Below are 11801 nucleotides of genomic sequence, written 5' to 3' on the forward strand. Positions count from 1 at the left end.
GGTTCAGCACAAAAAAAACAACTGACATGATCAGAAAAAAATGCATTAAGATTTCAGAGCCCCTGAAACTTGGAACTCCCATCACGATCAGATTGAGAATGTAAGCAGCAGGCATAAATGATGCCACCACATCCTCTCTCTACTAGATTCACCATACTTTTAGTTTAGTTTATGCATCATCTTGTAAAAGTCTCGGTTCAATTGAAGGGATCAGCAGACCAAAATTAGATTGCTAGTGACAGCCGGTAAACTTACCATTTCTGACATGGACCACATACTTAATATGCCAACATATATGAATGTAATGTCCAAAGGCTATATCCAAGTTACCCAAAGTAGAAAACCAGTAATTTGTTGTATGTACTGTGTCTCTAAGACCAGTCAGTAACTCATCCATCATTTCTCCAATATTTTCAGGTACATCCATGTCTTCTTCCTCAGTATGATAATGGCTTCCAAGAGTACTATATGAATCTGCGCGGGAACAATGTCTAGATAAATGACAGCTTTCAGCTGCACTTGAAGAAAGATTCTCAGTAAGTAAGCTGTTCTGGCCTTGGAAAAAATATACAAATCCAAGAATGGTAAGGCAATCTGCACTAGTTAAGAGTGCTCACAAGATAAGGCACAAACACATTCAAATAACATTTTTCCAGTCAAAAAAAATGTAGGATGCACTATTATTCGCTGAAAGAAATGACTAGAATGCATTTAAGTAGCAAAAAAATGAAAAAAGACATAAGATGCCAATATTTGACAGCAACATAAAGCAAACACCTCATGTTGCACGTGAAAACAACCATTGATTGAAAAGGCTAAAAGGGAACCTCAACCGAGAGTGTATAGGATACAATCCATCCAGCTTTCTCAAGATGCTGAAGCTAGTGCAGTGGTGTTACAAATAAGATTTGCAACAAAATCAAGGACCTTGCAACAGCATGCACTGATTTAGGCTCCAATGGTAATATAATTGTTGTGTATTTACTATTTACCGTAGTCACTTGTATCATTCAAGGTAATTTTTTGCCGAGGACTTTTCTCAGAGAGATTTTCAATAAGTGGTTTTTCTCAGGAAAATGTTGGGAAAAACTCAGAAGTTTTAAAAATTAAAAATTATAAAAAAAATAATAAGAGAAGAAAATAATAGGTTTTGTATCATTTTTCTTGCAAAAGTAAGGAAATAAGTTTGGAAATTTTTAAAATAAAAAAGAAACAAAAAATACAAAAATTGGGCTTAAATATATAAAATAAGAAACTTAAAAAATATCATGATAAAATCATGATATTGTCGCACTATTTTCATTTCTGGCGATATTTTGAAAATATCGCAATATTTTTGTGATATTATTGGCTTACCTGATTTTGCTGATATTATTGAGATATTTTCAAAATATCAGTGATATCAGTGACTGGTATTTACTGCTTTAAAGGGAGGAAGTATGGCAAGTTTACCTTGCATCAACATACCTTAAGGGCGTCTTTTCCCACCTATACCAATCTGGACACAACACTCAACAAGTTCTTGTTGCTAACAACTAACTCTCAAATAATTGTAAATGAAGACAAGGACTCTTTCTATTGAATATGGGAGTCGTTTTGCGTATTATTAGATATATTAAGACTTCTATTTATCGAGGTCGTTTCTTGTCTGCTTCCACTTTAGATTTAATTGCTTATAATGATGTTGACTAGAGAGGTGATCCGAATAATAGACACTCAACCATGGGTTTGTGTCTTTTTAGGAGAATTATTGATTTCATGGCGATGCAATAAACAGCAGAAGGTTTCTCTCTTCGACTAAAGTTGAATATTGAGCCATGGCTACGACAACTATAGAAGTGATTTGGCTTAGAAGATTGTTGGCTGATATGTGAGTTCAAATAAAAGAAGCCCCACGAATGTGTTGTGACAACAAAAGTTCCATCTACATTGTCAGCAATCGGACCTTTCATGAGTGCAGCAAATATATTGAGATGGATTGTCACTATGTACGAGAGGAGTATCTACATGGCATTATGGATTTGTCTTATGTTACATCAAAATACCAGTTGGCAAATTTTTTCATCAAATCTCTCAATGCTCTTAGATTTCACTTTCTCTTAGGCAAACTTTCGGTTATCCAGCTTAAGTCTGAGGGGGAGTGTTAAATTGTATATATTTGTATATTATATATATAATATATATACGTATTATATACATATGTTGTAACTTTTTCCCTTTTTGTATTCTTCTTTTTGTATTTTGTTTGGTTCCATTTTACTGTAATTTTCTCTTTGTCTTTTGTTTAGTTCCTTTTTGACCAGGCAACATAAAGTTGACTAGTCAAAAACAATTGTTGGAACTGTTCCAACAGCTCTATTTAGAGTCGTTGGACCAGCTCCAGCAACTCTTTTGAGCTCTCTTGGTTGTATATAAATAGGGGTGACCCCCCCCCCCTTTATGTTGTGCTTCTTGCATACCTCCTTTAATAAAATATTAATATTTTTTATCTTATGTGTGACCTTGAGTGGGTTTTGTGAGTAAACTTCATAGTGAGTTCCTTCTTGGTGATTGTCCACTTTTGTATTAATTTGGTGGATATTGTTGGTGATATTTGAAGACCATCATTTCATTACAATTTCTACTAGGTGGGAGTAGGTGCTCCCAAAGCACCGTAGCAATACTCTCTCTCTCTCTCTGCCAGCGGTCCATTGCCAGACACATACACACAGTCATACACATGTGCCCACCTTAATTTGGATTTCTAGCTCCATCACTACTTATAAACTACTCGCTTCTTGCTTCCCTCATCACTTCTCAACTCAACTTCGCTCTTTGGCAACCTTGGTATATATAGTAAAGAACAAAGAAGAAAAAAGATGACAGTTCCAAATACAGATAATGTACAACATTCTGGTGCATGTTTAAGTAAGCAAACCATATAAGGAAATACAACATGTGCAAGCTTTGATACAATTTCTTCCTTGGAGTATCTCCATCCTTTATGTGGCTAATTCACGTGGAAATGAAAAGGATTACTCAAGAACTAAGTGCGTCCAAATCAGAGTTACCGGAAGCTTCTTAGATAAGTGGGAGGCTCACTTCCTGGAAACTCGCTTCCGAAACTTGATGAGAACCTCGATTCCCCCACTCTTCTCCTATGCTTTCCACACACTTCATCTATTCTTCTTATATGTTCTCTTACTCAACTTTTCATGTTTTTATGTGTTTTCTCTCACTCTTCTCGCTAACTTCCATGTGTTTTCTCTAAATTGGTAGTCATCATTTTTAGATTTTGTTACAAATTTAATTCTTACACTAAAAAATCATGAAATTTAATATTAGTCACTTTTATTTTAGTTTTTATTTGTGTTTCATTTTGATTCCCATTTAATTCTTATATTTCTTTTTTATTCCTCACTTCCCGCTTCCTATACATTTTAAAATGCATCGCTTCTCACTTTCACTTCCCGTATAATTTCCCGCTTCCGCTTCCTAGTCTGGCAACCTTGGTCCAAATATTCAAGGCACATAATTGTCATTGCAAGCACCATTTATTAATCAGAAGAAAGGTTGTAGACATGGCGTCAAGGTCAGATATTGTCATACATGTTGGCCAAGGCAATTATCGTCAATCATTCTCAAAAGAATGAAAGATGAACATTACCAACAACAAATAAGTCAATTTTGAAACATAAACAACCCAGACAGATTGAATATAAGCAATGGCCACAAAATAACATGGCAAAAAAGAGAATGAGATGATAGTCTCACCACATAATGCCAACGGAAAGATCTCGGAGGCAAGCAGATCATCCCAATGCGTTGTGTCAACTTCAAAAGGGATTTTCTAAGTAGTGCACTTTGTGGTGACGTTGCAGAATTAATTAACACAGAAATACTGCTCCAAATTACTGGAACTACACCTGGTCGAGTGCTCCGGTCACCAACCTGAATTTAAAAAACATACAAATCTTATTCTGCATATTATAAGGCAATGAAAATACAAGAGAGGCAACAAGTCCAAGAGAACTAATAATGAGAAAAGGGAAACAAACCGGCCATTGGTTGGTGAAATAGAAATAGAAAGCAAAATAGGAGTGAGCCAGGTGGAATACAGTTCAGGAAATTAGTTACCATCAATTCAAAGGAATAAAAACCATAAGCTTTTAAACCACAAGTTTAGCAAGTATTCTGGAAAGATTTACCAACACGTGAATAATCAAGTAGTATATATTCCAAACATCTAAGCAAGTGCTCATAGCATAGACAGACTACTAAATCTATGAGCCTGGGACTGGTTGGATCAGACAAGAATAGGTCAATCCTCAGTTTATGCTAATAGATTACTTCGAATTGCTATCTACTTAATTCTCCCATCCAAACATGATTGATTAGGTAATGAACTTGGTTGGTTCAGCCATATTTTTAAAACTTGGTCAAATCATTCAAGCTCAGTCCACTCACCTAACATAGACTGGATAGACTTAGCCAAATAGCAAATACAATCATCTGAGTGAATAGTCTTCTTAACCTGCAATCATCTCTAGATAGGAAGCCATCTCAAACGGCAACTTGAATATCAGCTTGGTCAAGATGTTTGAATGTGTGGCTTATATAGCTTGGACTACATCAGCGACTCAGTCAATACTTGGTCTGAGTTGGTTTGCTTACTTAGTTGAGTCTATTCTAAGTACAGCACTTTCTTCGGATTCATTAATCATTACAGACGGAGTCAAACCTTGACTGACGTTGGAAAAGTGTCGAACATCAGGTATGCTAGTTGCTATGTCACACGGACTCGGCTAGGGAGGCGCTGCACCCGAGTCGACACGCCCCGACACGGGTGCGGCTTCGGACACGGCCCGGACTCGGTCAACGCCGAGTCAGACTCGGTCAACGAGTCAAGGCCAAGTCCGTCCTTGTTTTGGACTCGGTTAATGTTGATTGAGTCCAAAAATATCCATTTTTAGGGCAAAAAACAAAAAAAATGATCTTTTTATATATTTTATATATATAGCATGAGTCTTAAACATAAGCCCCAGAAAAAAAAAATCCGGGGAGCGCTGCCCCCCGCCCGCTGACCGTGCAGCGGGACCCGCGCCGGGGGGAGCCCCCGGACCCCCCTTTCTGCAAGGGCAAAAGTACAATTTGCAAAGTTTGTAAAAACACTCATGCTGGTGCCAAACTTTAGAGGACAATATCCACATATATGCACACACTGGATATATTATTATTATTATTATTATTATTATATTAAAAAATATCTCTATATATATATATAGCCAAGTCCCCGTGTCCAAAATTTTTAAAATTGCGCCGCACCCGTGTCGCACCCGCACCCATGTGACATAGGCTAGTTATTGGTTCAAGGAGCAAAGTCTCATTAGAATCATCATATCTGCTACTATGAACATCTAGATGGATGGAAAAATCAGCTAATAACATGAAGCACAACACATGGTAGACTAAAAGTATATAAAAGTACATACCCTCATGTCACTGGCATAGGACCAATGCAGCACATGCACATAACTTCAGTTTCTTATTATCCTCTTTCACAGCGTGAGAGCACCTTAGGCAATTCATCCATGTACAACTTAATGTTGGCTTCCTCCTGTTACTTCCTGAACATCTCTTTTGTTCCTTTTCTTTGTTATGCATTAACACTCATCATTCCCATATGCATTATATATTTCTACAAGACATACCATCTTCACATTTTACATCAATGGTATATTGAAGGAGAAAAGAAAAAGGTAGATGACTCATTCTCCTACTTACACAACCCCAAGTCAATCTAATCCAATTCAACTTCAATATACCCACTTCTTATATAACTATTTTTTGTTCTTTGACTGCAAGAAAAGGGAATAAAAAATCCCACAAACACTTTTTGGGGCCATTATCCACATCCTCAATTAGAATGAAGCCCACACATAGGCCAACAAAATGGTAAAGAGAAGATAGTTCTTGGATATGTTCTAGATTTGAAGTTGGTTTCTTCCTGCACTAACAGGAAATATTCTTCCCTAATATTTTTTTCTTTATCTCCCAAAGTGACAGTTCAAGGCCTGACCACACCTACCAAGTCATGATCAAGATGGCAACTAAAAGGACAAAGGTGCCGCAACAAAGATGAAAAGGACCCAAGAAAAAAAGGACAAAAGGGAAAAATAAAAATGTAAACCAAGAAAAGACCAGGACAAAATCTAAAAAGTTTAAAGACACAAAAAGATGGAGAAAAAAAATGCCTCAATAAAATTACAAGAAAGTCAATGGAAGAACATGAATTAATCATCTGAGTGATCCTTTACCATGAGAAATAAGGCTGTGATTTAAATGGCTACGACAATTCATGCACCAAATTATACTAAAGCATCTCAAAGGCATCCTTTGAAATAAAAAATGTTAGATGTGAGAACTAACTACTAAGCATGGATGACCAAGCCATGCATGTTAAGCTAGGCTTGCATCAAGCATGACATGAACCAGGAGATTAATGGATGATCAACAGCAACACTCTTGCAATAAAGTGAATCCAAATAAAGCATAATTTATCATTGTTAATTGACTTATTCGTCGAATTCTAGCAGAAATCTGTACACGCAGAAGAATTTGGTTTATTTAAAAAATCATACAAAGTTTTCCATCATGCTAAAGATGAAACATGCACATGAGAATGATAGAACTGGGTCTCTCCAAGAATCAAACCTTAAATATAGCTGCTAATGCTTCCACAACACCAAGCTGAAGAAATATGCCCATCCCATCATCTTTGTAAGAAGAGAGAACATCTTGTGACCACTGAAAGAAACTAACAAGAATTAAAACAAGAAACAAGTTTAAGCATGAGTATAATATCAAACTCTGGGTTATCTGTTGACCAAGAAGCACTCTTTCCTCTTTGCCAGAACCAGTTTATCAAATGTGAAAAAAATCGTATTAACATGCAAACAGCAGGCTACAAAAGTCATATGAACTCATCTAACATAAAAAGGAAATGTACATCCTTTGAAATTTATAACAATGTCCATATACTTTTCAAATGAGTTAAGAAGTCAGTGAACCGACATTTTTATGCACAGTATGCTGCCTAGGAGTTAGGAACCAGGTGAAACTGTTATCAGGTTATTACGTAGTTTGAGCAGATGCAAACTATGTGATACAGGTGCAGTTATGGATCATATTATGGGTGTGTTTGCGTGCAAGGGTCCATGTAACGATACAGCCACACCCTTCTTTTAAATAACACATGTTATACCAGCCATCCCCATGATGTACCTTTCTTGCATCCATGTGACATAAACCTAAAGCAAGGCAGGTTGCACTCATCCTGCTTCGGATGGTTGCACAAGTATAGTAGTTAAAATTCCACCTAAGCGCAAGACGCCACATAGGAGCACCTAGATGCTTAGGCAATTGCCTAAGTGGGGGAGAAGAGGGGACACCAAGATTGGCATTTATATTTGTTTTCTTCATAATGTTTAAAACATTAAAATCATGTTTGGTTGTGTATTTTGAAGTTTTCCCGTTCTTTTTCTTATTTTTATGTTTTTATATTTTTATTTTTTAAAAATATATTCTTTTATGGGTCTCCAGGTGAAGCCTAGGTGACCGACTACATGCCACCTAGAGCTTTTGACTAATAAGAGCACAACCCAAAATGATCTTTACATAATTCTGTCTCATGCCAAGCCACCTATCATGAAGGAAAGTTGGAACATCGTATTAGTATTTGACTATTTCCTTAAAGGGTAGCAATGGCTGATCTGCCATTCTACATTCACCAAAAAACCTTTAAACAGAACATTTTTTCTCTTCAAGCTCAAACTGTAACAAAAGGCAGCTTTATGCATATTATAAAGATGAAAATACAAAGGGGAAAAAAAAGAGCTGATCATAACATGGCTAAATAAAAGAGATTATATAACACATCATGCCAAAAGAAAAGAAGAGAGAAATGCAAAACCTGAAGGTAGTATAGAACCCTCAAAATTAATGATACAACAAATAGATATATTTCACAAACATCATTTTCAAGAGTTGTACATGTCCTTTTTCAGAAAATTCTCGACATAGTACAAAAGAAAGACAACATATAGGGAAATGATATTTCATGCTTTGGGATAATATCAGGAAACATCACGATATTATTATGATATCATGCTATTTCAAAAACATTATGCTATTTTCTGGTTATATTTTTCATTGAAATTCTCAGAACACACATCTTAAGCACTCATTTAACAACTTGGAGTCCTACACAAGCAAGTAAACATCAAATGCCAATTTCTAAATAATTAGTGTCTGGTAATGGAAAGTGTATATGTCAGTTGAAGAAGCAATAGAAATAAAACAGTTAAGCCATGGAACAACCTGCCAAAAGCCTTGTCCATATCTGGGCGTGCTAAAAGACTGGAGATCAACAGTGCAGCTATTTTTTACATTGTACCAGCACTACACAGATAATCTTTAGATATTTCCAATATTCTTTGCACCAAAGGGAGTAGTTTTTCATGAAGATAACCATTTGCAAGACTAGTATCCCACAATGAGATATCAAATGGAATCAAAACCAGTACAGAGAGCCAAAGAAGTACAACACATTTAGTTTCCATCTTCCCAGCACTTTCATGTGGCAATGATGACACAGAAGGTGTAAGATGACACGTATCCAAAAGAGAAACAGCAACCTCCAAATCAGAAACATCATGTGGAAAAAAACTTGTGACAGCCTTGTAACCACAAACTATGACCAGAGTATAAATAATAAGGCATAATCGCTTTATTATTCCCAAAGTGTCATCACCTGCATCTTTGAGCTCTAATGCTTTTCGCCTAACACCAGCCATTACAGGACAAATAATGCTCTCCAAGTATGGCTCTAGCAATTGACCCTGTTCTTGATACTTAGCCATCTACAAAATCAAGATAAGGAACATGCATTTTAGTAGCATGCAAGGCCAATTAAACATAACTTGACAGGTAAAGTATCAAAATCACAAGTTGAAATAAATAAATATATACTATTATATTTATAGTTACATTTAATATTTAGAGAGGTAGGCCAAATAAAGATTCCAGATCCTACACCGAACACTTCATCCTCAAGTTGTTTTAAGTGCCATGCAATTGATACCAAGCTTCATAAAAATCCAACATATGAAGTGATTGTATGGATTCCCCAGAATACACACGATATTTTTTTTGCAATGCAGTATACCAGCATGTCTCCTTTTTTACCTTATCTTTTTTGTTTTAATCTTAAGTGGATGCCATCCAAATACTCTTAGAGGAAGTTCTGGAGTATGATAAAAGGCGTAACTCAGAAAAAATCGTACACTTCGTTCTACCGTTTGAAGATGTAATAGTTATTGACGTTATAAAAAAATCTTTAACCAATCAAATACTTCTATACAAGCATGAACCCCGATTCATGGTTTCTGCTGCTCCTAATCAACATCGTTTCCATCAATGTACTCATGTTAAATAACATTATGGAGAAATATTCAATCTGATTGCTTTTGGTCACGAAAATCCCACGAGATAATCACATGCAATCCTTTTAATTTTTATAATCCTCCAACTACTCTAAGGCACGTGCGACGCAGGCATAATCATATTCTCAGCAGTATGTAGTGGTTTGATTTTAATGAACCACTGATTGTCAATTACAATGCACATAATTTTCTAATCTATTTCTATCGCAATTTCCAAATCATGGTTTGCTAATCTTATGTGACATTCGTTCACTGCACCTTCCTCCAATTCCTACAATTATCAACTCGCAAGATCGATAGAAATCGAAACACGACGACAAATAACAGAAGCGATATAGTTCAAGAAACAATGTAAAGAAGCGCAGACACTCAAGGGAGAGAGAGAGAGAGAAAAAAAACTGGAATCCTATGAGGATTAAACGAAGAGAGATAACAATCGATCGGAATCTTTCGACGGAGGACTGATCGATCGATCCTCGTCCGGCGATCTCGTCGATCATGGGCTTCAATATCTCCCATTCCTGGACGAAGCAGTTCAGGAGGAACTTCTCCTTCATCTCGAGCTCCACGTCCACCTGTGTCCCTGCCGTGGGCGGATCGGAACCGTCTATCTCGGCCATCAATGGCGGTGCGCAACGCGAAGAAGATGAAGAAGAAGAGCAGTAGGAGGGAGGAAGGAAATCTAGGGTTTCTTCGATCACGCCTTCCCGCCTAAATGCCGCTTTTTGAAAACGCGGGATAGAGACAGGAGGCCTTCCGATTTATAGTAATGAACGAGGGGTCTCCCCCGAATACGCTTTTCACCCGCAGGGAGTAAGTCGGTTTATATCCGTTGATTCGCCGTTTGCTTTCTTGGAGAATTTTCAAATGAACGTCTAAGCTTATTTGAAATTCAATATTCCCTAAAGAAATATTTGCAATTTGCACCTGATCAAACAACTAAAAACACAAGCGGGTCGAATAAGGGTCCGGTAACGACCCGGGTTCAACTTTTGAAAAGTTGGCTTTGGCCTCGGATTCAGATCCTTCCATTGTGGTAATGGATATGTAAAACCACCCGACAACCTGTGGGGAAGGTTAAAAAAAAAAAACAATGAGATCAGGGGAAGACGGTTCCCCCAATTGTAGAACTGCCTTCTCTCATTATCGTCACGGGGGGTGGGGTTGAAGATAAACCTCACCCTCCACAATCGTCGGGTGAAGTGAGGTTTATTCTCACCCACCATGAGGGCTCTATAAAGAGCTCTCACAGTTAGGGATGGCAGTGGATCGGGGGAAAGTGGGGCCCTGCCTAGCCCCGTTTGGACCGGGGATGAAGGGTATGAAACGGGGATGGAGGCGGGAACGAAGGTTAAAATCCATCCCCGTTCGAGGATGGACGTACCCTTTTCCCCGCCCCGCCTCATCCCCATTTGAACCGGGGATGGAGGACATGAAACGGGGATGAAGGCCGGGGTGGAGGTTAAAATTCATCCCCGCTGGGGATGGAGGTTCTAATCTTGAGGCGAGGCGGGGGTGGAGACCTTGTCCCCCACCCCGCCCCGCCCCACTACCATCCCTACTCACAGTGAACCTTCCTTCCCCCTTTATACACACAGATTGAGAGAGTGTGAGGAGAAAGAAAAAAAATCGTCATATTTTTCTGTACGAATTATGTATACTTTTTCTCTGAAAAGTAATATCAACCATACTTGAACTCTCGAGGTCGCAGATCGAGATGTTATAAAGTGGTATCAGAGCCAAGTTTTGATCTTGTGATCTGTGTGTTATGGGCTCACCATGAATCTTCTTTTAAGGGGGGTAGAATTGTAAAACCACTTGATGAGTTCGTCGGATGGGAAAGGTAAAAAAAATAATGAGATCAGAGGAAGGCGGTTCCCTCAATTGCGAAACCACCTTCCCCGATTATCATCATGAGAGAGTGAGGATAAACCTCACCCCCCACAATCATCGAGTGAGGTGAGGTTTTTTTTCACGTTGAGCCTTCATGCCCCCTCGATACGCACAGAGCGAGAGAGAGAGTGAGGAGAAAGAAAAAAAATAGCCATATTTTCTCTGTGTGAACTCTTTATGTTTTTCCTCTGAAAAGTAATATCAACCGAACTTGAACTCTCGATGTCCCAGATCAGGGTGTTACAAAGTAGTATTAGAGTTAGGTTTCGATCCTAAGATATGTGGATTATGGGTGCACCACAAATCTTCTTTTAAGGGGGGTAGAATTGTAAAACCATCCGACGAATTTGTTGGGTGATAAAGGTAAAAAAAAATGAGATTAGGGGAAGATTGTTCCATTAATTATGAAATCGTCCTCCCCTATTA

At 37.8% G+C, this 11801-nt stretch overlaps 1 protein-coding gene across 1 annotated transcript; it reads right to left on the reverse strand.

Moving 5' to 3' along the window:
• Nucleotides 1-283: 283 nt before the first annotated feature.
• LOC149813631 (tubulin-folding cofactor D-like) lies at nucleotides 284-8884 on the reverse strand. Its single transcript, XM_089992090.1, has 4 exons — nucleotides 8792-8884; nucleotides 6694-6786; nucleotides 3754-3930; nucleotides 284-513 (listed from the first exon to the last, which is right to left on the reverse strand). Exons 1-4 carry the CDS (start codon nucleotides 8795-8797, stop codon nucleotides 397-399), a joined length of 393 nt encoding a protein of 130 aa, XP_089848216.1. The 5' UTR covers nucleotides 8798-8884; the 3' UTR covers nucleotides 284-396.
• Nucleotides 8885-11801: the final 2917 nt, after the last annotated feature.

The sequence above is a fragment of the Nuphar pumila genome, chromosome 16, assembly GCF_984573655.1.
Source record: "Nuphar pumila chromosome 16, dmNupPumi1.hap1.1, whole genome shotgun sequence".
Taxonomy (NCBI): domain Eukaryota; kingdom Viridiplantae; phylum Streptophyta; class Magnoliopsida; order Nymphaeales; family Nymphaeaceae; genus Nuphar; species Nuphar pumila.

What these genes read in the sequence shown, in the direction of transcription:
- LOC149813631 (XM_089992090.1), bottom strand. An exon ending in CATTAGCAGCTATATTTAAG is followed by an intron (nt 3,931 to 6,693) that starts GTTTGATTCTTG and finishes TTTTAAATTCAG; the next exon opens with GTTGGTGACCGGAGCACTCG. An exon ending in CTTTCCGTTGGCATTATGTG is followed by an intron (nt 514 to 3,753) that starts GTGAGACTATCA and finishes CTTCAAGTGCAG; the next exon opens with CTGAAAGCTGTCATTTATCT.